General features: G+C 63.6%; 2 protein-coding genes and 1 non-coding gene across 3 annotated transcripts; 2 read left to right on the top strand and 1 right to left on the bottom strand.

Annotated features, from left to right (window-relative positions):
* The first annotated feature begins 2,681 nt into the window (after nt 1-2,681).
* Nucleotides 2,682-14,785, top strand: AP1S1 (adaptor related protein complex 1 subunit sigma 1). Its single transcript, XM_072848654.1, has 5 exons — nt 2,682-2,821; nt 5,280-5,458; nt 5,703-5,811; nt 10,886-11,023; nt 14,591-14,785. The coding sequence occupies exons 1-5, from the start codon at nt 2,684-2,686 to the stop codon at nt 14,636-14,638; spliced, it is 612 nt and encodes a 203-aa protein (XP_072704755.1). The 5' UTR covers nt 2,682-2,683; the 3' UTR covers nt 14,639-14,785.
* Nucleotides 14,786-16,505: 1,720 nt separating this feature from the next.
* On the bottom strand, nt 16,506-17,477 carry VGF (VGF nerve growth factor inducible; the record flags this gene model as incomplete). The annotated part of the gene is made up of 1 exon (XM_072848609.1): nt 16,506-17,477. A coding segment is annotated over one exon (972 nt), but the record flags the coding sequence as incomplete, so codon positions are not given.
* Nucleotides 17,478-26,837: 9,360 nt separating this feature from the next.
* Nucleotides 26,838-26,911, top strand: TRNAT-AGU (transfer RNA threonine (anticodon AGU)). Its single transcript has one exon. It is a non-coding gene; the product is annotated as a tRNA-Thr (tRNA).
* The last annotated feature ends 776 nt before the right edge of the window (nt 26,912-27,687 follow it).

The raw sequence follows: 27,687 nt of genomic DNA, 5'->3' as shown, positions 1-27,687 counted from the left end.
TGTTGGGGTCAACTCTTCCATCCTCATCTTGAGGTCAACCTCTCGTCATGGTGTTGGGGTCAACCCCCATGTGACAGTGTTGGGGTCAACCCCCATGTCACAGTGTTGGGGTCAACCCCCATGTCCTGGTGTTGGGGTCAACTCTTCCATCCTCATGGTGGGGTCAACCCCCATGTGACGGTGTTGGGGTCAACCCCCATGTCCCGGTGTTGGGGTCAACCCCCATGTGACAGTGTTGGGGTCAACCCCCATGTGACGGTGTTGGGGTCAACCCCCACGTCCCGGTGTTGGGGTCAACTCTTCCATCCTCATGGTGGGGTCAACCCCCATGTGACGGTGTTGGGGTCAACCCCCATGTCCCGGTGTTGGGGTCAACTCTTCCATCCTCATGGTGGGGTCAACCCCCATGTGACGGTGTTGGGGTCAACCCCCATGTCCTGGTGTTGGGGTCAACCTTCCATCCTCATGGTGAGGTCAACCTCTCGTCATGGTGTTGGGGTCAACCCCCATGTGACAGTGTTGGGGTCAACCCCCATCTCCCGGTGTTGGGGTCAACCCCCATGTCCTGGTGTTGGGGTCAACTCTTCCATCCTCATCTTGAGGTCAACCTCTTGTCACAGTGTTGGGGTCAAGCCCCATCTCCCGGTGTTGGGGTCAACCCCCATGTCCTGGTGTTGGGGTCAACCTTCCATCCTCATGGTGAGGTCAACCTCTCGTCATGGTGTTGGGGTCAACCCCCATGTGACAGTGTTGGGGTCAACCCCCATGTCCTGGTGTTGGGGTCAACCTTCCATCCTCATCTTGAGGTCAACCCCCCATCATGGTGTTGGGATCAACCCCCCTATCATGGTCTTGGAGTCATGTCCCGGTGTTGGGGTCAACCATCACGTCCCAGTGTTGGCATCAGCACCCCATCATGGTGTTGGGGTCAACTCTTCCATCCTCATCTTGAGGTCAACCTCTTGTCACAGTGTTGGGGTCAAGCCCCATCTCCCGGTGTTGGGGTCAACCCCCATGTCCTGGTGTTGGGGTCAACCTTCCATCCTCATGGTGAGGTCAACCTCTCATCATGGTGTTGGGGTCAACCCCCATGTGACAGTGTTGGGGTCAACCATCACATCCCCATGTTGGGGTCAACCATCACGTCTTGGCGTTGGAGTCAACCCCCCATCATGGTGTTGGGATCAACCACCATGTCCCATGGTCTTGGGGTCAACCATCACATCCCGGTGTTGGGGTCAACCATCACGTCCCAGTGTTGGCATCAGCACCCCATCATGGTGTTGGGGTCACGTCCCGCTGTTGGGGTCAACCACCACGTCCTGGTGCTGATGTCAACCATCACATCCCCGTGTTGGCATCAACCACCAGGTCCCATTGTTGGGGTCCACCATCACATCTCAGTGTTGGGGTCAACCACCATGTCCCATTATTGGGGTCAACCACCACATCTCGGTGTTGGGGTCAACCACCACATCTCGGTGTTGGGGTCAACCACCATGTCCCATTATTGGGGTCAACCACCACATCTCGGTGTTGGGGTCAACCACCATGTCCCATTATTGGGGTCAACTACCACATCTCGGTGTTGGGGTCAACCACCACATCTCAGTGTTGGGGTCAACCACCATGTCCCATTATTGGGGTCCACCATCACATCCCGGTGTTGATGTCAACCACCATGTCCTGGTATTGGGGTGAACGACCACGTCCTGGTGTTGGGGTCAACCCTCACATCCCAGTGTTGATGTCAACCATCACATCTCAGTGTTGGGGTCAACCTCCACGTCATGGTGTTGGGGTCAACCATCACATCTCGGCGTTGGGGTCAACCACTACATCTCGGTGTTAGGGTCAACCTCCACATCCTGGTGTTGGGGTCAACCATCACGTCATGGTGTTGGGGTCAACAGCCCGTCACGGTGTTGGGGTCAACCACCACGTCCCGATGGGGTGGCCCCACTGTTGGGGTGGGGTTTGGGTGTTCGGGGGTTCAAGGCCTTGGGCTTGAGACAAAATAAAGAGATTTTAGTAACAGTGTGGGCTGAGCTGGGGTGAGGGGACCTCAAACTGCCCCTGTCACCCCCAAATCTGCCCCCAGGGACACCAAACTGCCCCTGTCACCCCCAAAACTGCCCCCAGGGACACCAAACTGCCCCTGTCACCCCCAAATCTGCCTCCAAAGACCCCAAACTGCCCCTGTCACCCCCAAATCTGCCCCCAGGGACACCAAACTGCCCCTGTCACCCCCAAATCTGCCCCCTCCACCTCCTGCCACCATGGTGACAGACCCTGGGATGCCCCCCCCGCTGTCGCCATGGAAACCCACCATCACCACCACCATCGCCATGGAAACGGGCCCCCCTCACCCCATCGGTTGTCCCGTTGCCATGGGGATGGGAGTCCCCCTGGAGCCAGCCTGTTGCCATGGCGATAGGACACACACACACCCCCCGGTCGCCATGGAGACAACCCCAGGCCTCCCCACCCCCGTTACCATGAAAGCCCCTCCCGCCATAAAGCCCCCTGTTGCCATGGAAACACCCCCCCAGCAACCGTTGCCAGGGAGTCCCGCCCCGCTGCCTCCCTCCCTCGTTGCCACGGCAACAGCCCCGCCCCTTCCCGGGAAGCCCCACCCCGTTGCCCTAGCGACAGGCCCCGCCCCTCCCGGAAGCGGCGGCGCATGCGTAGTGAGGCCGGGCCCGGCACGGCGCTGCCGGGAGGCGGAGAGCGGCCGAGTCCGACCCCACCGGCCCCGGGACCGGCCCCGCACCCGGCCCCGGCCTCGGCCCCGGCCCCGGCACCGGGACCCGGCGCTATGGTGAGCGCTGAGCCCGGCCCGGGGCCCCGGGGAGGCGGGGGGGGGGGCGCCGGGACACGGGGGGAAGGAGGAGCGGGAAGGGGGGAGATGGGGAGGGGGTCACGTGCACTGGGGGGTCACGTGAGGGGGGTGTCGGATCCGGGGGGGTGGTGTCCCCAGCTGGGTCTGACCTTTGACCTCTGACCCTGCCCTGGCCTCGTGTCCCCACGCTGACACTCTCCCCCCGCCCCCGTGATCGGTTCCCACGTCCCCCGTGACCTGTCCCCAACCCCACGGCGACCCCCGTGTCCGCCCCACAGTGACCCCCCGTGTCCCCCTGTCCCCAGCCTCGTAGTGACCCGCCCCATGTCCCCCTGTGCCTTGTCCCCAAGCCTCACACTGACCCCCCACCACGTCCCCCATGTCCTGTCCCATCCTGACCCCCCACCCCATCCCCAACCCCACAGTGACCCCCCCGTCCCCTCCTGCCCTGTCCCTGTCCTGCCCCATGTCCCCCATGCTGTCCCCAAACCTCGCACTGACCCCCCCCCCCACGTCCCCCATGCCCTGTCCCCTCCCCACGGTCACCCCCCATGTCCCCCTCTGCCCTGTCCCCTCCCCACAGTCACCCCCATGTCCCCCCATGCCCTGTCCCCTCCCCACAGTCACCCCCATGTCCCCCCTGCCCTGTCCCCTCCCCATCATCACCCCCCATGTCCCCCCTGCCCTGTCCCCTCCCCACAGTCACCCCCTCCTCGTCCCCCCATTCCCTGTCCCCTCCTGACCCCCAACCCCACACTGACCCCCCGCCACGTCCCTCCTTCCTTGTCCCCATCCTGCCCCATGTCCCCCCCGCCCTGTCCCCCTCCTGACCCCCGCCCTGTCCCCCTCCCCACAGTCACCCCCCATGTCCCCCCATGCCCTGTCCCCTCCCCATCGTCACCCCCCATGTCCCCCCTGCCCTATCCCCTTCCCCACAGTCACCCCCATGTCCCCCCCGTCCTGTCCCCCTCCCCACGGTCACCCCTCCCCATTGTCACCCCCCCATGTCCCCCCTGCCCTGTCCCCTCCCCACGGTCACCCCCCATGTCCCCGCCCATGCCCTGTCCCCTCCCCACAGTCACCCCCCATGTCCCCCCTGCCCTGTCCCCCTCCCCATCGTCACCCCCCATGTCCCCCCTGCCCTGTCCCCCTCCCCACAGTCACCCCCATGTCCCCCCCTGCCCTGTCCCCCTCCTGACCCCCGCCCTGTCCCCTCCCCACAGTCACCCCCATGTCCCCCCTGCCCTGTCCCCTCCCCATCGTCACCCCCCATGTCCCCCCCCATGCCCTGTCCCCTCCCCATGGTCACCCCTCCCCATTGTCACCCCCCATGTCCCCCCCATGCCCTGTCCCCCTCCCCACAGTCACCCCCATGTCCCCCCACCCTGTCCCCCTCCCCACAGTCACCCCCATGTCCCCCCCGCCCTGTCCCCCTCCCCACAGTCACCCCCATGTCCCCCCTGCCCTGTCCCCTCCCCACAGTCACCCCCATGTCCCCCATTCCCTGTCCCCTCCTGACCCCCCAACCCCACACTGACCCCCCCGCCACGTCCCCTCCTTCCTTGTCCCCATCCTGCCCCATGTCCCCCCCGCCCTGTCCCCTCCTGACCCCCACCCTGTCCCCCTCCCCACAGTCACCCCCCATGTCCCCCCTGCCCTGTCCCCCTCCCCACAGTCACCCCCCATGTCCCCCCATGCCCTGTCCCCTCCCCATTGTCACCCCCCATGTCCCCCCTGCCCTGTCCCCCTCCCCACAGTCACCCCCATGTCCCCCCTGCCCTGTCCCCTCCCCACAGTCACCCCCATGTCCCCCATTCCCTGTCCCCTCCTGACCCCCCAACCCCACACTGACCCCCCGCCACGTCCCTCCTTCCTTGTCCCCATCCTGCCCCATGTCCCCCCGCCCTGTCCCCCTCCTGACCCCTGCCCTGTCCCCCTCCCCACAGTCACCCCCATGTCCCCCTGCCCTGTCCCCTCCCCATCGTCACCCCCCATGTCCCCCCCCATGCCCTGTCCCCTTCCCCACAGTCACCCCCATGTCCCCCCTGTCCTGTCCCCTCCCCACGGTCACCCCCATGTCCCCCCATGCCCTGTCACCCCCCCCATGTCCCCCTGCCCTGTCCCCCTCCCCACGGTCACCCCCCATGTCCCCCCACCCTGTCCCCCTCCCCATCGTCACCCCCATGTCCCCCCCATGCCCTGTCCCCTCCCCATGGTCACCCCTCCCCATCGTCACCCCCCATGTCCCCCCATGCCCTGTCCCCCTCCCCACAGTCACCCCCCACATCCCCCCATTCCCTCTCCCCCCCCCCCCCCCATCACCCCCTATGCCCCACACCGACCTTCCCCATGTCCCCCTCTGCCCGGGCCCCATCCTGTCCCCCAGCCCCACGCCGTGTCCCCCCCACCCCCCGCTGACCCCTCTCCCTGTCCCCAGATGCGGTTCATGCTGCTCTTCAGCCGCCAAGGCAAACTGCGCCTGCAGAAGTGGTACCTGGCCACCGCCGACAAGGACAAGAAGAAGATGGTGAGGGAGCTGATGCAGGTGGTGCTGGCCCGCAAACCCAAAATGTGCAGCTTCCTCGAGTGGAGGGACCTCAAGGTCGTCTACAAGAGGTGACAACCCCCCCCCCATAACACCCCCCCCCCCCAAAAAAAAAATAAAAATAAACCCATCCCCAAGGCCACCCCACCAGGCACGACCGTACCTTGTGGGTACGGCCGCACCGCGCCACGTTTGGGGGTTTCTAGGGATGCGTCCCCCTTCCCCGGGGGGTTTTGGGGGTGCGTGGGTCCCCCCCCGGCGCCATTGTGTCCTTGTTGTGTCGTCCCCCCCCCCCCCCGCCCCGTCCCGCCCCAGGTACGCCAGCCTCTACTTCTGCTGCGCCATTGAAGGGCAGGACAACGAGCTCATCACGCTGGAGCTGATCCACCGCTACGTCGAGCTGCTCGACAAGTATTTTGGCAGCGTGAGTGGTCACCGAGGGGGTTGGGGACAGCCTGGGGACACCCCGGGGGTGGTAATGGGGTGTTGGGCTACGCCAGGGCCACCCCAGGGTCATGCTGTGGGGGCTTGGCCATCCTGAGGTCACCCCAAAGCCACCTTGGGGCAATGCTGTGGGTGCTGGGGCCACCCCAGGGTCATGCTGTGGGTGCTTGGCCATCCTGAGGTGACCCCAAAGCCACCTTGGGGCAATGCTATGGGTGCTGGGGCCACCCCAGGGCCATGCTGTGGGTGCTTGGCCATCCTGAGGTCACCCCAAAGCCACCTTGGGGCAATGCTGTGGGTGCTGGGGCCACCAGGGCCACCCCAGGGTCATGCTGTGGGTGCTTGGCCATCCTGAGGTCACCCCAAAGCCACCTTGGGGCAATGCTATGGGTGCTGGGGCCACCCCAGGGTCATGCTGTGGGTGCTTGGCCATCCTGAGGTGACCCCAAAGCCACCTTGGGGCAATGCTATGGGTGCTGGGGCCACCCCAGGGCCATGCTGTGGGTGCTTGGCCATCCTGAGGTCACCCCAAAGCCACCTTGGGGCAATGCTGTGGGTGCTGGGGCCACCAGGGCCACCCCAGGGTCATGCTGTGGGTGCTTGGCCATCCTGAGGTCACCCCAAAGCCACCTTGGGGCAATGCTATGGGTGCTGGGGCCACCCCAGGGCCATGCTGTGGGTGGTTGGCCATCCTGAGGTCACCCCAAAGCCACCTTGGGGCAATGCTGTGGGTGCTGGGGCCACCAGGGCCACCCCAGGGTCATGCTGTGGGTGCTTGGCCATCCTGAGGTGACCCCAAAGCCACCTTGGGGCAATGCTATGGGTGCTGGGGCCACCCCAGGGCCATGCTGTGGGTGCTTGGCCATCTGGAGGTCACCCTAAAGCCACCTTGGGGCAATGCTATGGGTGCTGGGGCCACCCCAGGGCCATGCTGTGGGTGCTTGGCCATCCTGAGGTCACCCCAAAGCCACCTTGGGGCAATGCTATGGGTGCTGGGGCCACCCCAGGGCCATGCTGTGGGTGCTTGGCCATCTGGAGGTCACCCTAAAGCCACCTTGGGGCAATGCTGTGGGTGCTGGGGCCACCCCAGGGCCATGCTGTGGGTGCTTGGCCATCTGGAGGTCACACTAAAGCCACCTTGGGGCAATGCTGTGGGTGCTGGGGCCACCAGGGCCACCCCAGGGTCATGCTGTGGGTGCTTGGCCATCCTGAGGTCACCCCAAAGCCACCTTGGGGCAATGCTATGGGTGCTTGGGCCACCAGGACCACCCCAGGGTCATGCTGTGGGTGCTTGGCCATCCTGAGGTCACCCCAAAGCCACCTTGGGGCAATGCTGTGGGTGCTGGGGCCACCAGGGCCACCCCAGGGTCATGCTGTGGGTGCTTGGCCATCCTGAGGTCACCCCAAAGCCACCTTGGGGCAATGCTATGGGTGCTTGGGCCACCAGGACCACCCCAGGGTCATGCTGTGGGTGCTTGGCCATCCTGAGGTCACCCCAAAGCCACCTTGGGGCAATGCTGTGGGTGCTGGGGCCACCAGGGCCACCCCAGGGTCATGCTGTGGGTGCTTGGCCATCCTGAGGTCACCCCAAAGCCACCTTGGGGCAATGCTATGGGTGCTGGGGCCACCCCAGGGCCATGCTGTGGGTGCTTGGCCATCTGGAGGTCACCCTAAAGCCACCTTGGGGCAATGCTATGGGTGCTGGGGCCACCCCAGGGTCATGCTGTGGGTGCTTGGCCATCTGGAGGTCACCCCAAAGCCACCTTGGGGCAATGCTGTGGGTGCTGGGGCCACCAGGGCCACCCCAGGGTCATGCTGTGGGTGCTTGGCCATCTGGAGGTCACCCCAAAGCCACCTTGGGGCAATGCTATGGGTGCTGGGGCCACCCCAGGGTCATGCTGTGGGTGCTTGGCCATCTGGAGGTCACCCCAAAGCCACCTTGGGGCAATGCTGTGGGTGCTGGGGCCACCAGGGCCACCCCAGGGTCATGCTGTGGGTGCTTGGCCATCCTGAGGTGACCCCAAAGCCACCTTGGGGCAATGCTGTGGGTGCTTGGGCCACCCCAGGGCCACCAGGACCACCCCAGGGTCATGCTGTGGGTGCTTGGCCATCCTGAGGTCACCCCAAAGCCACCTTGGGGCAATGCTATGGGTGCTGGGGCCACCCCAGGGCCATGCTGTGGGTGCTTGGCCATCCTGAGGTCACCCCAAAGCCACCTTGGGGCAATGCTGTGGGTGCTGGGGCCACCAGGGCCACCCCAGGGTCATGCTGTGGGTGCTTGGCCATCCTGAGGTGACCCCAAAGCCACCTTGGGGCAATGCTATGGGTGCTGGGGCCACCCCAGGGCCATGCTGTGGGTGCTTGGCCATCTGGAGGTCACCCTAAAGCCACCTTAGGGCAATGCTATGGGTGCTGGGGCCACCCCAGGGTCATGCTGTGGGTGCTTGGCCATCCTGAGGTCACCCCAAAGCCACCTTGGGGCAATGCTATGGGTGCTGGGGCCACCCCAGGGCCATGCTGTGGGTGCTTGGCCATCTGGAGGTCACCCTAAAGCCACCTTGGGGCAATGCTATGGGTGCTGGGGCCACCCCAGGGTCATGCTGTGGGTGCTTGGCCATCCTGAGGTCACCCCAAAGCCACCTTGGGGCAATGCTGTGGGTGCTGGGGCCACCAGGGCCACCCCAGGGTCATGCTGTGGGTGCTTGGCCATCCTGAGGTGACCCCAAAGCCACCTTGGGGCAATGCTATGGGTGCTGGGGCCACCCCAGGGTCATGCTGTGGGTGCTTGGCCATCTGGAGGTGACCCCAAAGCCACCTTGGGGCAATGCTGTGGGTGCTGGGGCCACCAGGGCCACCCCAGGGTCATGCTGTGGGTGCTTGGCCATCTGGAGGTCACCCCAAAGCCACCTTGGGGCAATGCTATGGGTGCTGGGGCCACCCCAGGGCCATGCTGTGGGTGCTTGGCCATCTGGAGGTCACCCTAAAGCCACCTTGGGGCAATGCTATGGGTGCTTGGGCCACCCCAAGGCCACCAGGACCACCCCAGGGTCATGCTGTGGGTGCTTGGCCATCCTGAGGTGACCCCAAAGCCACCTTGGGGCAATGCTATGGGTGCTGGGGCCACCCCAGGGCCATGCTGTGGGTGCTTGGCCATCTGGAGGTCACCCTAAAGCCACCTTGGGGCAATGCTATGGGTGCTGGGGCCACCCCAGGGCCATGCTGTGGGTGCTTGGCCATCTGGAGGTCACCCCAAAGCCACCTTGGGGCAATGCTGTGGGTGCTGGGGCCACCAGGGCCACCCCAGGGTCATGCTGTGGGTGCTTGGCCATCCTGAGGTGACCCCAAAGCCACCTTGGGGCAATGCTATGGGTGCTGGGGCCACCCCAGGGTCATGCTGTGGGTGCTTGGCCATCTGGAGGTCACCCTAAAGCCACCTTGGGGCAATGCTATGGGTGCTGGGGCCACCCCAGGGCCATGCTGTGGGTGCTTGGCCATCCTGAGGTGACCCCAAAGCCACCTTGGGGCAATGCTATGGGTGCTGGGGCCACCCCAGGGCCATGCTGTGGGTGCTTGGCCATCTGGAGGTCACCCTAAAGCCACCTTGGGGCAATGCTATGGGTGCTGGGGCCACCCCAGGGCCATGCTGTGGGTGCTTGGCCATCTGGAGGTCACCCCAAAGCCACCTTGGGGCAACGCTATGGGTGCTTGGGCCACCAGGACCACCCCAGGGCCATGCTGTGGGTGCTTGGCCATCTGGAGGTCACCCTAAAGCCACCTTGGGGCAATGCTGTGGGTGCTGGGGCCACCAGGGCCACCCCAGGGTCATGCTGTGGGTGCTTGGCCATCTGGAGGTCACCCTAAAGCCACCTTGGGGCAATGCTATGGGTGCTTGGGCCACCCCAGGGCCACCAGGACCACCCCAGGGTCATGCTGTGGGTGCTTGGCCATCCTGAGGTGACCCCAAAGCCACCTTGGGGCAATGCTATGGGTGCTTGGGCCACCAGGACCACCCCAGGGTCATGCTGTGGGTGCTTGGCCATCTGGAGGTCACCCTAAAGCCACCTTGGGGCAATGCTATGGGTGCTTGGACCACCCCAGGGCCACCAGGACCACCCCAGGGTCATGCTGTGGGTGCTTGGCCATCCTGAGGTCACCCCAAAGCCACCTTGGGGCAATGCTGTGGGTGCTGGGGCCACCCCAGGGCCATGCAGCAGGCATGGGGCCCCCTCAGATCCACACCATGGTCATGGGGCCACCCCAAGGTCCCCCCCAGGTCCACACCATGGTCATGGGGCCACCCCAAGGTCCCCCCCAGGTCCAAACCATGGTCATGGGGACTCCCCAAGGCCACCACCAGGTCCTTACCATGGTCATGGGGACTCCTCAAGGTCCCCCCCAGGTCCACACCATGGTCATGGGGCCACCCCAAGGTTGCCCCTAAGTCCATACCATGGTCATGGGGCCACCTCAAGGTCCCCCCCCAGGTCCATACCATGGTCATGGGGCCACCCCAAGGTCCCCCCCAGGTCCACACCATGGTCATGGGGCCACCTCAAGGTCCCCCCCGGGGCCACCTCAAGGTCCCCCCCAGGTCCACACCATGGTCATGGGGCCACCTCAAGGTCCCCCCCAGGTCCACACCATGGTCACGGGGTCACCTCAAGGTCCCCCCCAGGTCCACACCATGGTCATGGGGCCACCTCAAGGTCCTCCCCAGGTCCACACCATGGTCACGGGGCCACCTCAAGGTCCCACCCAGCGCCATACCATGGTCATGGGGCCACCCCAACGCCACCACCAGGTCCTTACCATGGTCATGGGCCTCCCCCACCCCCCCCCAACCTCCACGCCGTGGGCACGGGGCCACCCCAGGGCACCTTAATCCACCCGATCCCGTTAACTCCACCGCCTTAATCCCTCCGGGAGCCGCTTAGCACCGCCGCTAACGAGGATAATCAGGCTTAAGCCACCAACGCGGCGGGGGGGGGGAGGCCGTGGGGGGAAATCGGGGTCCCCCGGGTGTCCCCCCCCCCCCGATGATCGTGTGTCCCCAGGTCTGCGAGCTCGACATCATCTTCAACTTCGAGAAGGCCTACTTCATCCTGGACGAGTTCGTCATGGGGGGGGAGATCCAGGACACCTCCAAGAAGAGCGTCCTGAAGGCCATCGAGCAGGCGGATCTGCTGCAGGAGGTGAGGGACGCCCCCCCGACCCCCTCCCCTAGGGCCTCGGTGCCCCCCAGAATCCCCTATGGACCCCTAGTACTCCTATAGACTCCTAATACCCCTATAGACGCCCCCCACGGGGTCCTGGTACCCTCCAAAGTCCCCTATGGACCCCTAAGAGACCTAGAGACCCCCCCCGTAGGGTCCTGGTACCCCCCCACACTGCCCTATGGACCCTTAATATGCCCGGTGGGACCAAACACCTCCCAGACTCCCCTATGGACCCCTAATACCCCTATAGACACCCCATGGGGTCCTGGTACCCCCAAAGTCCCCTATAGACCCCCACATAGGGTCTTGGTATCCCCCAGCTTCCCCATAGACCCCTAATGCCCCTATAGACTCCCCATAAGGGTCATGGTGCCCCCACACTCCCCTATAGACCCCGCCCATAGGGTCCTGGTACCCCTTAAAGTCCCCTATAGACCCCTAATACCCCTATAGACCCCCATAGGGTCCTGGTACCCCTTAAAGTCCCCTATAGATCCCTAATACCCCCCCGTTTAGGTCCTGGCACCCCCAAACCCCCTGTGGACCCTTCATACCCCCACAGACCCCCCATAGGGTCCTGGTACCCCTTAAAGTCCCCTATAGACCCCTAATACCCCTATAGACCCCCATAGGGTCCTGGTACCCCTTAAAGTCCCCTATAGATCCCTAATACCCCCCCCGTTTAGGTCCTGGCACCCCCAAACCCCCTGTGGACCCCTCATACCCCCACAGACCCCCCCCATAGGGTCCTGGCACCCCTTAAAGTCCCCTATAGATCCCTAATACCCCTATAGAACCCCCCGTTGGGTCCTGGCACCCAAACCCCCTGTGGACCCCTCATACCCCCACAGACCCCCCCCCATAGGGTCCTGGCACCCCTTAAAGTCCCCTGTGTTCCCTAAACCCCTATAGGAGCCTGGTACCCCCAAACTCCCCTATAGACCCCCTCAATGAAGCTCTGACACCCCCAACTCCCCTAAACCTCCCAGGCCCCCCCCCCGCCCCCCAATGTGTCCTCCCCCCCCGGGACCCTTTATCCCTCCTAAAGACCCTCCGCCCCCCCAGACTGTGCCGCAGCCCCCCAAACCCTCCCCCCCCCAAAGATGCCGCAGCCCCCCAAACCCTCTGCCCCCCCAAGATGCCGTAGCCTCCCCAAACTGTGCCGTAGCCCCCAAAGATGCCGCAGCCCCCCAAACCCTCCACCCCCAAACTGTGCCGTAGCCCCCAAAATGCCATAGCCCCCCACTGTGCCACAGCCCCCAAACCCTCTGCCCCCAAAGATACCGTAGCCCCCCAAACCCTCTGCCCCCAAAGATGCTGCAGCCCCCAAACTGTGCCGCAGCCCCCAAACCCTCCACCCCCCAAAGATGCCCCAGCCCCCCAAACCCTCTGCCCCCAAAAATGCCGTAGCCCCCCAAACTGTGCCGCAGCCCCCAAACCCTCTGCCCCCCAAAGATACCGTAGCCCCCAAAGATGCCGCAGCCCCCCAAACCCTCCACCCCCCAAAGATGCCGCAGCCCCCAAACCCTCTGCCCCCAAAGGTGCTGCAGCCCCCAAACTGTGCCGCAGCCCCCAAACCCTCTGCCCCCAAAAATGCCGTAGCCCCCAAACTGTGCCGCAGCCCCCAAACCCTCTGCCCCCCAAAATGCCGTAGCCCCCCAAACTGTGCTGCAGCCCCCAAACCCTCTGCCCCCCAACGATGCCGTAGCCCCCCAAACGATGCCGCAGCCCCCCAAAAAGCTCCCAGACCCCCTGCCCCCCACTTCGTGCTGCGGCAGGTCGTGGGGGGCGCGCTGCGGGCGCTGGCTGGTGCAGGGAAATGAGTCACCGGCTCTGCAGTGACATCGTGTGTCATGTCCCCCCCGTGTCCCCCCCCAAAAAGCACGTGGGCCACCGATGTGTCCCCACTCATGGGTGACACCCAAGCAACCCCCCCCCCACCAGTGGGAGGGAGCCCCCCCACCCATGGGTGGGCGGTGTCACCCCAATCCCCATGCGTAGGAGACCCCACTGTGACTTTTTTTTTTGGGGGGGGGGTCACCTTTGTGGCCACCCCCACCCATGGGTGGGTGGTGTCACCCCAAACCCCATATTTAGGGGACCCCCATGTATGTTTTGGGACCCCCACCCATGGGTGTCAGCATCACCCCAATCCCCATATTTAGGGGACCCCCCCACGTATATTTTGGGGGGTCTCCCCTTTGTGACCCCCCCACCCATGGGTGGTGTCACCCCAATCCCCATATTTAGGGACCCCCCCATGTATGTTTGGGGGGGGGGGTCTCCCCTTTGTGACCCCCACCCATGGGTGTCAGCATCACCCCAATCCCCATATTTAGGGACCCCCCATGTATATTTTGGGGGGTCTCCCCTTTGTGACCCCCTCCCTCACCCATGGGTGGGTGGTATCACCCCAGTCCCCATATTTAGGGACCCCCCATGTATGTTGGGGGGGGGTCTCCCCTTTGTGACCCCCCCACCCATGGGTGTCAGCATCACCCCAAACCCCATATTTAGGGACCCCCCACGTATATTTTGGGGTCTCCCTTTGTGACCCCCCCACCCATGGGTGGTGTCACCCCAATGCCCATATTTAGGGGACCCCCCATGTACGTTTTTGAGGGGGTCTCCCCTTTGTGACCCCCCCACCCATGGGTGGTGTCACCCCAATGCCCATATTTAGGGGACCCCCCCACGTATATTTTGGGGGGTCTCCCCTTTGTGACCCCCCCACCCATGGGTGGTGTCACCCCAATGCCCATATTTAGGGGACCCCCCCACGTATATTTTGGGGGGTCTCCCCTTTGTGACCCCCTCCCTCACCCGTGGGTGGGTGGTATCACCCCAATCCCCATATTTAGGGACCCCCCCATGTATGTTTGGGGGGTCTCCCTTGTGACCCCCACCCATGGGTGTCAGCATCACCCCAAACCCCATATTTAGGGACCCCCACGTATATTTTGGGGGTCTCCCTTTGTGACCCCCACCCATGGGTGGTGTCACCCCAATGCCCATATTTAGGGGACCCCCCCATGTACGTTTTTGAGGGGTCTCCCTTTGTGACCCCCACCCATGGGTGTCAGCATCACCCCAATCCCCATATTTAGGGACCCCCATGTATATTTTGGGGGTCTCCCTTTGTGACCCCCCCACCCATGGGTGGGTGGTATCACCCCAATCCCCATATTTAGGGACCCCCCCATGTATGTTTGGGGGGTCTCCCTTTGTGACCCCCCCCCACCCATGGGTGTCAGCATCACCCCAAACCCCATATTTCGGGGACCCCCAAAACATACCCGGGGTCTCCCTTTGTGACCCCCCACCCATGGGTGGTGTCACCCCAAACCCCATATTTAGGGACCCCCACGTATATTTCGGGGGGTCTCTCCCTTGTGCCCCCCCAATCAGCCCCCCACCCATGGGTGGGCAGCGTCACCCCAAACCCCACATCCAGGCACCCCCTCTGTGTGGGGGTTGTTTTTGGGGGGGGGGGGTCTTACCCTTGTGCCCCCCCCAACCTTCACCCATCTTTGCCCCCCCCAGGAGGACGAGTCACCCCGCAGCGTGCTGGAGGAGATGGGGCTGGCATAGCCCCCCATATTTTTTTTTGGGGGGGGGGGACACCCCAAATTAAGGGGGGGTCGCTCCCCCCCCTCACCCCACCCCCCCCCCAGCCACACGGGACCAATCGCACCCTGGAGACGCCGCCGAGGGGGGGGGACACACCGCAAGCCCCCCAAACTGTAAATATATATATATATAGGGGGCTCGGGGGGTGTCCCTATTTTGGGGCACCCCCTTTCATCACGGTGGGGACATCCCTGTACCCTGTGTTTTGGGGGGTTTACAAGTGGGTGCCCCCCCTCCCCGCCCTGGGCACAGCCCTTCAGCCCCCTTTTGGGGTGCTGGGGGGGCACGGGCACAGGGTCACTCCTTTGGGGTGCCCCCTTTTCAGTGCCCCCCATCATGGGACCACCCCCACCCTTTGGAATAAAGCCTGCGGAGACTCACCCTGTGCTTCGTGTTTGGGGGGGGGGCAATTTACACCCGGGGGGGGCATTTGATCCCTTGGGGGGCATTTTATCCTTTGGGGGCTATTCACCCCTTGGGGGTATTTTATCCCCTGGGGGGCAGTTCACCCTTTGGGGGGTATTTTATCCCTTGGGGGGGCATTTGATCCCTGGGGGCTATTCACCCCTTTGGGGGGCATTCTATCCCCTGGGGGCATTTTGACCCCTGGGGGGCAGTTTGTCGCTTGGGGGGGGCTATTCACCCCCTTGGGGGGGTATTCACCCCTTTGGGGGGGCATTTTATCTTTGGGGGGTATTTTATCCCTTGGGGGTTATTTTATTCCTTGGGGGCATTTGTCCCCTGGGGGGGGGGAATTTGATCCCTTGGGGGGCAATTGATCCCTTGGGGGGCTATTCACCCTTTGGGGGGAATTTTGTCCCTGGGGGGCTATTCCTCCCTTGGGGGCATTTTACCCTTGGGGGGGGCATTCACCCCTCGGGGGGGGGCATTTTACCCCCTTAGGGGCAGTTTACCCCTGGAGGGAGGGGTAATTTACCCCCGGGGGGGGGATATAGCCCCTTGGGGGGGGGCAGTTTGCCCCTGGGGGGGGGCACTGGACCCTAATGGGGGGGTTCAGGAGGGGCCCCCCAATAATGAGAGTAACTCGTACTAAAATAGCGGCTTTTATTCGTTAGCAAAATTAGTGATTGGGGGGTTATTTACACACCCCCCCGAGGGGGGACATGGCAGCGGCGGGGGGTATGGGGGACTGGGAGGCACTGGGAGCTATTGGGGGGCTCTGGGGTGGGAGATGGGACTGGGGGAACTGGGAGGGACTGGGGGGCTGGAGCTGGGACTGGGGAACTGGGAGGGATGGGGGCTGGAGTGGGAGCTGGGGGGCTCTGGGGCTGGAGGGGGGCTGGAGCTGGAACGGGGGGCTGGAGTGGGAACTGGGGGAACTGGGAGGGACGGGGGGCTGGAGTGGGAGCTGGGGGGCTCTGGGGCTGGAGGGGGGCTGGAGTGGGAACTGGGGAACTGGGAGGGACGGGGGCTGGAGTGGGAGCTGGGGGGCTCTGGGGCTGGAGGGGGGGCTGGAGCTGGCACTGGAGGGACTGGGGGGCTGGAGTGGGAACTGGGGGGCTCTGGGGCTGGAGGGGGGAACTGGGAGACTGGAGCTGGGACTGGGGGAACTGGGAAGGAACTGGGGACTTGGGACTGGCCAAGGGGGACTGGGGCTGGGACTGGGGGCTCTGGGGCTGAAGGGGGGACGCAGGAGACTGGGGGGCTCTGCAATTGGGACTGGGAGGGGTAACTGGGAGGACTGGGAGGACCAAACTGGTGGCCACAGGGCAATGGGTGCGACCCAGGATGAGGGGGACATCTGAGCAGGCGGGATGGGGGGGGGGGGACGGGGGACGACGACACAGATGGGGGGGGGGTCCCCCCATCACGGGTACCCCCGGGGGGGTCCCCCCAAAACCCTCTCCAGGTAATTCTGCAGCTCCCGGTCCTGCAGCGGCGGGGGAGGACGTCGCGGGGGCGGGAGGAAAGTCCGGGCCGAGAGATGATTGGAGATGGGAAAGGGTCGGATTCGGGGGCGGGGGGGGCGGGGGGGGCGGATGAGTTTTGGGGGGGCCCCCACGGCCGCTTCCTTCTTGCGCTTCTGCTCGACGTCGTGGATGATGTCCACCACGTCGTCGGCCGGGAGGTGCAGTTTGCTGGAGAGCTCGATCAGTTGGTCGATGGTGCCGGGATCCAGGTCATCGACCTCGGCCGGATCCTGCGGTGGGATCTCGTTGGACCCTTCCGGAATCTCGCTGCCTCCCAATGGGATCTCGTTGCCCCTCGGTAAGATCTCGTTGCCCCTCGGTAAGATCTCGTTGCCCCTCGGTAGGATCTCGTTGCCCCTCGGTAGGATCTCGTTGTCTTCCAAGCCTCCGTTGCCGTCGAAGCCGTCGTTGCCGTCGAAGCCGCCGTTGCCCTTCAAGCCCCCGTTGTCCTCCAAGCCCCCGTCGCCTTCAAACCCCCCGTTGACGTCCAAGCCGTCGTCGCCGTCCGACGGGATCCCCTCACCCTCTGGCGACTCATCGTCCGGTTCGGCCTCTTCCGATCTCTTATCCTCGGCTACGGCAGCGCCGGGTCCGCGAAGAAGATACCGGAGGAGGAGATCGGATGCCAAATCGGCCAAACGTTCTTCTTCGGCGGCCGCTTTCCGAGCCGCTTCGGCTTGGCGGCGGCTCTCGGCCAGTTCTTCGTAGCGGCGTTCCAACAAGCGATGCTCCAAGCTTTGCTGTTGCCGAAGTTGCCTTGAACTTGGCCAACCCCGATCCCGTTCCCGTTCCCGATCCCGTTGCCGATCCCTCTTGGCTTCGGCTCGAAGCCGCCCGAGTTCTTCCAGATCTTTCAACACTTCGTTATGGTTTCCCGACGCCGCCGAACGTTTGGTCAAACCAAGATGGGGTTCGGCGGCGGGGGGCGGGGGGGGAAAGGGCTGGGACCTCCCGGTCCCGTCCCCCCCCCTCGGTGGGGTTCGAGGGGGGACGGGGGAGGTGGGGGGGGGCTTTGGACCAAGAGGCTGATGGAGAGGAGGAGCGCGGCGCTGCGGAGGGGCCGCGGCGGGGCCGGCATGGTGCCTGGTTGGGGGGGGCACATAGGAATTGGGGTTGGGGGGCTGACCCCAACTTTGGGGATCGCCCCCCGACATTCCCATGTCCCCCCAAACCACCATCCCCATGTCCCCCCGTGCCCCCCAGAGACCTCCCTAAGCCCCCAGGGACCCCCCACCGCATTCCCCCCATGCCCCCCAGAGCCCTCCCAAAGCCGTGTCCCCCCCATGTCCCCAGTGTCTCCCCAGGACCCCCATGTCCCCCTCCATGTCCCCACTGTCGTCCCCCCCATGTCCCCCAAGGACCCCCCCAAGCCCCCAGCTCCTGGTTGATGCAGTGATGGGGGGGACACACATGGGAATTGGGTTGGGGGGCTGCCCCCAGTTTTGGGGATCATCCCCATGCTATGACCCTCCCCATGTCCCCCAGCCCCCACCCGTGTGTCCCCCCCAGCGACCCCCCAAACCCCCGGTTCCAGTTGATGTAGTGATGGGGACGGGACACACGTGAATTGGTTTGGGGGGCTGCCCCCTGTTTCGGGGCTCACCCCCATGCTATGACCCCCCATCCCCATGTCCCCCCTCATGTCCCCCAGAGCCCCCCATGTCCCTCCCATGTCGTGTGTCCCCCCCCCCAGGGGAGCCCCCCAAGCCCCCGGGTACCGGTTGATGCAGCAATGGGAGGGGTGTGCGTGTGCAAGGCACGTACACACACATACACGGAGCGGGGGGGGGGGGGCCACGCGTGACGCACTCGTGGGCGGTGACACACACAGAGCTCACACTCGCGGCTGCCACACCCGCACACGCGTGTGAACACGCGGCGATGAGCAACACGCACACGCTCACGGCGGGGGGGGAGGAGGGGGGGTTGCGGGGGTGCACACCCACTGGGGTGACACACGCACACGCGTGTGCACACCCCCCGACACGCGTGCGCACACACACACACAAGGGAACACACGCACACGCACACGCGCACATGTACACCCCAGGGAACACACAGGCACACGCGTGTGCACGCCCACCAGGGTGACACGCACACGCCAGGGAACACGCACACGCGTGTGCACACGCCAGGGAACACGCACACACACATACACCCCCAGGGAACACACCCACGCGTGTACACACACACAGGGAACACCCACGCATACACACACACACGCACACCCCCAGGGACCACACCCACGCATGTAGACACGCACACAGCCCCCCGCCCCCCCAGGGAACACCCACGCACACCCCAGGGAACACCCCCACACAGACACACACACCCGCCCCCCAAGGAACACACCCACGCGTGCACAGCACATGCACACTCCCCCTTTGCCGCTGCCCCCCCCCCCACTGCATCCTCAAACACCCACCCCACCCGCGCCCCTTTTCACCCCCCCACCCACCCAAAACCCATTTGTGCGTGGGGGGGACCCTCCAGCCGCCCCTCCCCCCCCAATACCCTCTAAAGCGGGGGAGGGGGGGGAGGGGGGGTATTTACCGGCTCCGGGGGGGTCTCTACGGTTGCGAGGTGTCTCCCTTCACCCCCTCTTCCAGGCTGGGGTCGGCGGTTGGGTTCCGGTGGGGGTGGGGGTGGGGGGGTCGGTTCTCGGTGGGGTGGGGGTGGGGGTGTCCCGAAGAAAGGGGGGTCCCGGTGAGAGAAAAAAGGGGGGGTGTCCCGGTAGCGGCGGCCCTGGCCGGCGTCTCGCCCTTCAGCACCCTGGACAGCGCCGGCACCGCCCCCTTTATACACGCGGGGGGACCCACGTGGGGGGTCTCCATTGACGTCAATGGCCCATTCATAAAATCCGGCCGGGCCCGGGAAAAAGAGGCCGGGGAGCGGGGATGGGGAGGGGGGAGTGGTGCGCAGGGCGCATGCGCAGAGCGCCCGGCTGTGGGAGCGGCCGCGGAATGAATGAACGCGGGGGATGAATGGGGCGGGGAGGGGGGAATGAATGGAGGGGTGGGGAGGGGAGGGGGCACGCGCGTGTGCACACACGGTCACACACACACCCCCAGCCCCTACACACACAGACCCCCACACACCCTGCAGACCCCTATACACACCCCTACACACACACCCAGACCCCCTCCCTATACAGACCCACCCCCCGGACCCCTATACACACCCCTACACACACCCAGACCCCCCCAGACCCCTATACACACCCCTACACACACACCCCCACCACCACACCCCTACACACCCTTCATACCCCTATACATACCCCCCATACACACCCCTAGAGCCCCTCCCACTCCCTACATACACATAACCCCTACACCCCCTACCCCTATATACACCCCCACACCCCTACACACACCTCCCATGCCCCTATACACACCCCTACACACACCCCCATACACACATCCCTAAACCCCCAGACACCCCCATACCTCTATACCCAACCCCCATACCCCTATACACCCCCATACCCCTATACACACCCCTTACACACACACACACCCCCACAACCCCCTACACCCCCGTATACCTACACACGCCCCTATACACATCCCCTACACACGCCCCACCACCACCCCCACACCCTCTATACACCCCCTATACCCCTACACCCCCAGACACCCACCCTACCCCTATACACACCCCTACACACACACCCCACCACCACACCCCCGTACCCCTACACACCCCCTATACACATCCCCTACACACACACACACCCCACCACCCCCACATCCCCCATAACCCTACACACCCCTACACACACCCCTACACACCTACACACCCTCCTACACCCCCAGACACCCCTATACACACCCCATACACACACACCCCCACCACCACACCCCCCGTACCCCTACACACACCCCTATGCACACCCCTACACACCCCTATACACTCTCCCACGCAGCGACACGCCCCCGCAAGGACACGGACACCCCCACAACATCTCTATATATGTATGTATCTATAGGGGACATATATACGTGTCTACACGCGTATATATTACGTGTGCGTGTGTGCATACACACGTGTGTATACACACCTATACCTGTGTCTGTGCATATATACGTCTGTATATGTGCTTCTATATGGGTGTGTGTGCATATCTGCCTATACACGGGTATATACGTGTGTATGTGCATATAGATGTGTCCATCTGCATATATACGTGTGTATGTGCGTATATACGTGTGCATCTGCATATACACGGGTATATACGCGTGTATCTGCATATATACGTGTGCATCTGTATATATATGTGTGTATCTGCATATATATGTGTCCATCTGCATATATACATGTGGATCTGCATATATACGTGTGGATCTGCATATATACATGTGGATCTGCATATACACGTGTATATACATCTGTATGTGCATATATACGTGTGTATCTGCATACACACACCTGTATGTGCATATATACGTGTGTATCTGCATATACACGTGTATATGTGCATATATACGCGTGTATCTGCACATGTACATACATATCTGCATATACACGTGTGTATGTGCACATATATAGGTGTATCTGCGTATATATAGGTGTATCTGCGTATATACACGTGTATCTGCATATATACACGTGTATCTGCATATATACGTGTATATACGTGTGTACCAGCATCTATACGTGTGTCTCCGCATATGCACGTGTGCACATGTGCATATATCCACGTGTAAGCGTCTCGATACCTGTGTATAGGTCCCTGTACGTGTATCTAACGCACCTATACGTGCGGGCGCGTGGCTATATGTCTCTCTCTCCCCCTCCCTATACGTCTCTCTATAGGTGCGCACCCCCTGGCCAGCACTGCAGGAGGAGGTGACCCACCAATGCAGGTGGGGGGGGGGGGGTGAGTGTGCAAGTGTGGGTGTGCAAGTGTGTAGGTGTCGGGGAGAGACACTTATAGAGCCTGTCTCCTCACATCCGCTGGGGGGGCAGCGGGGGGAGGGCGGGGATGAGTCATTAATTGCCGGCTGCCGTCTCGACGTGTCAACCCACGGGGGGGGGGATGTATGGAGGGGCATGTATGGGGGTGTGATAGAAGGAAGCAGGGTTGGGGGTGTATAGGGGCTGGGAACAGGGTGGGGGGTCAGTATAGGGCTGGGGTATAGGAGGAAAGGAGGGGTTGGTGGTGTATCAAAGGGGCTACAGGGAAGGTGTGGGGGGATATATAGGGAAGGAGGGGCGTTGGGGATGTACTAGGGCTGGGAAGGGTGGGGGGTGAAACGATAAAGGAGGGGGTTGGGGAGTGTATGGGGCTGGGAAGGGTAAGGGGGTGATATATAGGGAGAAGGAGGGGGTGCGTATAGGAGCAGACAACGAGGTGGGGGTGAAAATAGGGAGAAGGAGGGGGTAAATGGGGAGTGTATCAGACGCATGGGAAATCAACGCGAGGGGGTTAGGGTGTATTGAGGGGCTGGGAAGGTGTGGAACAGAAGAGGAGGGGTTGGGAAATGTATACGCGGGCTGGGAAGGGGTGGGGGGTGATATATGACAAGGAGGGGGGTAAATGGGGTGACGCTGGGAAGGGTGCGATATATAGGGAAAGGGGGGTTGGGGTACCGTGCCATAGGGAGAAGGAGGGGGGTTGGTGGTGTATAGACAGACATCGTAACAAAGAAAGACAAACGAGATATATAGCGCGCACGAAGGAGGGGTAAAGATTGGGGGTGATAAAATCAGGGGCTGGGAAGGGGTGGGGGGCCAAAATGATCATATGAGGGACGCCAAGGAGGGGGTTGGGGACGTGTACTGAACCGCAGCGCGCAAAATGGGAAGGGGATGGGGGTGATACTGATAGGGAGAAGGAGCGGGTTGGGGTGATATAGGGGCAGATTTGGAAAATCGCAACGCGTAAAAAGATATAGGGAGAAGGAGGGGGGTTGACGAGGACCGTGTATAGGGGCAAAATGGGAAGGTGTGGGGGGGCGATATATAGGTGCGCTTTTTTTTTTGCAGTGTAAAGGGGCTGGGAAGGGGTGGGGTGATATGCAGAAGGGGGTTGGGGGTGTATGGGGAGAAGGAGGGGGTTGGGGTGTGTAGGGAGCTGGGACAACGATGCAAATTGATAGGGAAACCGTAAGGGGTAAAGATTATGTATTAGTCAAGGAGGAGGGGTTGGGGATGTCAGTGCATAGACAATGATATGGGGGTGCATGGGGCGGGAAGGACAGTGCGTGGGGGGATGACAGGGGCTGGGGAGGATGACGTGGGATGCACAGGGAGAAGGAGGGCGCGAGTGATGATTTAATAGGGCGCGGGGCTGTAAAGGCCAAGGAAGCTCTGACTGGGGGACGTATGGGGAGACAGGAGGGTGATGTGTGACGGCGAAGAATGAGGGTGGGGGGGGGATGTATAGCGGCAGGAGATGGTGTGCGGGTCCCATAGGGAGCAATGGATGGGTGTGAAGGACGTGGGGAGAGGATGAGGGTGCAGTAGAGGGTTGTATAGGTGCAAGGAGAGTATGTGTGGGATGTATAGGGGCTGGGAGGCTGTGGGGGGTGTATAAAGGAAGAAAAAGGGAGGGGGCGTGTGGGGATGTGTAAGCAAGGAAGCTCTGTGGGGGATGTATAGGGACATGGAGGAGCGTGTGGGATGCATAGGTCCAGGAAAGCCTGTATGAGATGTATAGGGTCTGGGAGGCAGTGTATGGGGGGTGTATGGGGAGCGAAGGAGGCTGCAGGGGTGTCTATAGAGATCCAGGTGTCTGTATGGGGGGCTGTATAGGGGCAAGAAAGGGGTGTGGAGAATGTATAGGGCCAAGGAGGATGTGTGGGGGATGTATAGGGGCAAGGATGCCGGGGGAGCCTGTCTATAGGGACAAGGTGGCTGTATGGACATGTATGAGGCTGGGTCAAGGGTGAGTGTGAGGGTCCATAGGGAAAAAGAGCTGTATAGGACATATAGGAGAAGGCAAGGCTGTGTAGGGGATGTATGGGGCAAGGCAGCTGTGTGGGGGGTATAGGCGCAAGAGGGATGTATAGGGGCTGGGAGGCTGTGCAGGAGCTGTATGGGGGATATAGGGATGCAGGGGCTGTCTAGCGAATGAGGGGGATGTATGGGGCATCCTATAGGGCCTTGGGGGAGTTAAATGAAGGTGGGGGAAGCTGTATAGGGCTGGACAGTCCATAGGGGTTGGGGGCTCCATGCAAGCTGGGGGTGGCTGTATAGGACCTGGGGGTGGGTCTCCAGAGGGTCTGAGGGGATGCATAGGGGCTAAGGCCGGGGCTCTGTAGGAACTTGATGGAGTGCCCACGGGAGCCAGGGATGGGCTGTATAGGGGCTGAGGGGGGAGGGAGCCCTCCATAGGGGCCATAAGGGGGTCTATAGGGGGCTGATGATCCTTCAGATAGAGGCTGGAGGGGGCTCTGGAAGGGCTGGTCAGGGCGTGTATAGAGGCTGGAGGGGGTGCATAGGGAGCTTTGGGGGGGCTCCATAGGTGCTAAGGGGGCTCTATAGGGGCTGGTGCTCCCTCCCATAGAGGCTGGAGGGGCTCTATAGGGGCTGCGAGTGTGTATAGAGGCTAGAGGGGTCCATAGGGAGCTTGGGGGGAGCTCTATAGGGGGCTGGGGGAGGGTCTATAGGGGCTGCGGGGGGTCTATAGGGTGGGGGGCTCCCTAGGGGCGGGAGGGAGTTCCATAGGGGCTGGGGGCTCTATAGGGGTTGGTGGGGTCCATAGGGCCTTGGGGGTCTTTATAGGGGCTGGGGGGGGGTCTATAGGGGCTGGGGGGCCATGCGGGCCTCCCTCCCCCCCGCCTCCCGTGGATGATTCACCCTGCGGCAGCGGCGCCCCCCCCTCCCCCCACCCCGAGAGGTGCGGGGGGGGGGAGGGGAGGCGGTGACGTCACCTCGGGATCACGTGAGGGGGGGTCTCCTACTGCAGCGGCAGGAGCGGACACCCTGCCCCCTCTCCTCCCCTCCCCCGTCCTTGGGGGTGACCCTGTCCCCCCCCATCCCGCTCCCGCCCCCTCCCCCCTCCCGGGTCCCTGGAGGGGGAGGGGTGGCGCGGCAGCCCCCGGACGCCTGGGTCCCTGATACGTCACGGGGGAGGGGAGGGGTCCAGTGACGCCCCTCCCCCAAATCTGCCCCTGGGGAGGGGCGGGGCCCTGGGGGGCTTCTTGGAGCCCCCTCAGCCCCGGGGAGGGGGAGGGGCGGGGGGAGGGGCAGGCTGGCGTCAGACGCTTTGTCACGCGCGGGTCACCGGGACCCCCCCACCGGGTGGGGGCGGGGCGGCTCCGTGGACTCGCGTGGCGTCCTGGGGGGGAGGGGGGGAGGGGAAGGGGGGGGAGCCGGGGGCAGCATCCCCCTCCCTGTTGCTATGGCAGCCGTTACTAGGGACCCAGCATCCCTGTTGCTATGGCAGCGGTTGCTAGGGTCCCAGCAGCCCTGTTGCAACCGTTGCTAGGGACCCAGCATCCCCCCCGTTGCTATGGCAGCCGTTGCTAGGGTCCCAGCATCCCCCCCCACGTTGCTACAGCAATCGTTGCTAGGGAACCCAGCATCCCTGTTGCTAGGGCAGCCGTTGCTAGGGAGGCGGCATCCCCACCTCTGTTGCTAGGGCAACCGTTGCTAGGGGACCTGCTGTAGCCCCAGGGTGGCCCTGGAGGTGTTTCCCCCCCCCGCGGAAAGCACCCCCTCAGCGTGCAACAGCCCACGCCGTGCAACGCCCCCTCTGCAACACCCCACGGCGTGCAACACCCCCACGCACACTCTGTGCAACTCCCCACGGCGTGCAACACCCCCTCTGCAACACCCCACGCTGTGCAACACTCCCTGGGTGACACCCCACGCCGTGCAACACCCCGTGTGCAACTCCCCACGCCGTGCAACACTCCCTGGGAGAGACCCCACGCCGTGCAACACCCCCTCTGCAACAGCCCACGCCGTGCAACACCCCCTCTGCAACGCCCCACGCCGTGCAACACCCCCTCTGCAACGCCCCACGCCGTGCAACAGCCCCAGTGCAACTCCCCACGCCGTGCAACACCCCCTCTGCAACACCCCATGCCGTGCAACACCCCCTGTGCAACACCCCACGCCGTGCAACGCCCCCTCTGCAACACTCCACGGCGTGCAACACCCCCTCTGCAACACCCCACGCCGTGCAACACCCCCTCTGCAACACCCCACGCTGTGCAACACCCCGTGTGCAACACCCCACGCCGTGCAACACCCCCTCTGCAACGCCCCACGGTGTGCAACACCCCGTGTGCAACACCCCACGCCGTGCAACACCCCCTCTGCAACACCCCACGGCGTGCAACACCCCCTCTGCAACACCCCACGCCGTGCAACACCCCCTGTGCAACACCCCACGCCGTGCAACACCCCACGCACCCCCCCCGTGCAACACCCCCTCTGCAAAGAGGAGGGGCGGCGGGGAGCGTGGGCTCCCCCCCTCCCGGCCCCTCCGGCGGCCCCGTGGCGCCGCGGCAGCGCCTCCGACCGCGGAGAGGGAGGCTCGGGAGGACCCGAGTTCGAGACCCGCCGGGGGCCGCGCCCACTCGCGGCCGGGCGGGACACGCGCGCGTGGTGCGCGCTGCAGCGCACACATTGCACACGCACACGCACGCCCTTGCATTGCGCGTGCCCGCATGCGTGGCCCCGTTGCACGCACACCCCCTCCGGGCGTTGCACATGCACACACACCCCCCCCCCGCTTTTGCACCCCCCGTTGCACCCCCCCATTGCACCCCCATCCCATCCCCCTTACACCCCCTTCCTACCCCCTCCCCTTTGCACCCCTTTTGCACCCCCTTTTGCCCCCCTTTCACCCCATTGCACCCCATCCCCCCTTACACCCCCTTCCTACCCCCTTTGCACCCTCCTTTTCCACCCCCTTTTCACCCCCATTGCACCCCACTACCCCCTCCCCTTGCACCCCCTTGCACCCCCTTGCACCCCTTTCACCCCCTTTTGCACCCCCATCCCCCTTACACCCCCTTCCTACCCCTCCCCACTTCGCACCCCCTCTTCGCACCCCTCCTTTTTCCACCCCTTTTTCCACCTCCCTTCTTGCACCCCTCTTTCCACCCCCACTGCCCCCCATCACACCCCTCCCCCACCTTGCACCCCCTTTGCACCCCCCTTTGCACCCCTTTATCCCCACCCCACAGCTCCCCTCCCGCACCCCGGGCCGCGCATGCGCGCAGCCGCCGGGGCAGGCATGCCGGGCAGGGCGCGCAGCCGGGGCAGGCGGCGCCGTGGCTTAGTTGGTTAAAGCGCCTGTCTAGTAAACAGGAGATCCTGGGTTCGAATCCCAGCGGTGCCTTTTACCCGCGGGGGGGCACCCCGATTTTGTGGGGGGCCATTGAGTGTTGGGGGGCCATTGAGAGGCTGGGGGGTCGTGGTATATTTTTTTAGGGGGTGGATGGGAATTGGGGGGAAAGAGGAGGAGAATTGTATTTGGGGGGAAGGAGGGGGTGCTGGTGCCTTTTTACTCCCACCCGGGGCGGGCACCCCAATCTGGGGGGGCAATTTTGGGGGATTGTACATTTTGGGGGTGGATGGGAATGGGGGGCAAAGGGGGAAATTGTATTTGGGGGGTGCTGGTGCCTTTACTCCCACCCGGGGCGGGCACCCCAATTTAGGGGGGCAATTTGGGGGGGATTGTACATTTTGGGGGTGGATGGGAATGGGGGGCAAAGGGGGGTGTATTTTCGGGGGCAAAGGGGGGTGCTGGTGTCTTTACTCACTGGGGGCACCCTGATTTTGGGGGGGCCATTGAGGGGCTGGGGGGCGTTGTATATTTTTTGGGGGGTGGATGGAATGGGGGGCAAAGGGGGTGTATTTGGGGGGCAAAGGGAGGGGGTGCTGGTGCCTTTTATCTCCCCCGGGGGGCACCCCAATTTTGGGGGGAATTGTACATATTTGGGGGCTGGATGGGAATGGGGGGCAAAAGAGGGAGTGCAAAAAGGGGGGCAAAGGGGGCAAAGGGGGTGCGGGGGGAGGGTATAAATTGGGGGTGCTGGCTGCAAAGTGGGGTGCACCCCACCAAAGAGCCCCCCATCCCGCTGCCATTCAGCCCCTCCCCCCCCCCCCCCCGGA

This window comes from Ciconia boyciana, chromosome 32 (assembly GCF_034638445.1).
Source record: "Ciconia boyciana chromosome 32, ASM3463844v1, whole genome shotgun sequence".
Taxonomy (NCBI): domain Eukaryota; kingdom Metazoa; phylum Chordata; class Aves; order Ciconiiformes; family Ciconiidae; genus Ciconia; species Ciconia boyciana.
This window is presented reverse-complemented; position numbering and strand designations above follow the sequence as displayed.

Bases quoted from the DNA above. Each gene is read 5' to 3' on its own strand.
- AP1S1 (XM_072848654.1), top strand. From the start codon at position 2,684: ATGCGTAGTGAGGCCGGGCCCGGCACGGCGCTGCCGGGAGGCGGAGAG. The intron at 2,822-5,279 runs GTGAGCGCTGAG...CCCTGTCCCCAG, and splicing joins CACCGGGACCCGGCGCTATG to ATGCGGTTCATGCTGCTCTT. The intron at 5,812-10,885 runs GTGAGTGGTCAC...GTGTGTCCCCAG, and splicing joins TCGACAAGTATTTTGGCAGC to GTCTGCGAGCTCGACATCAT.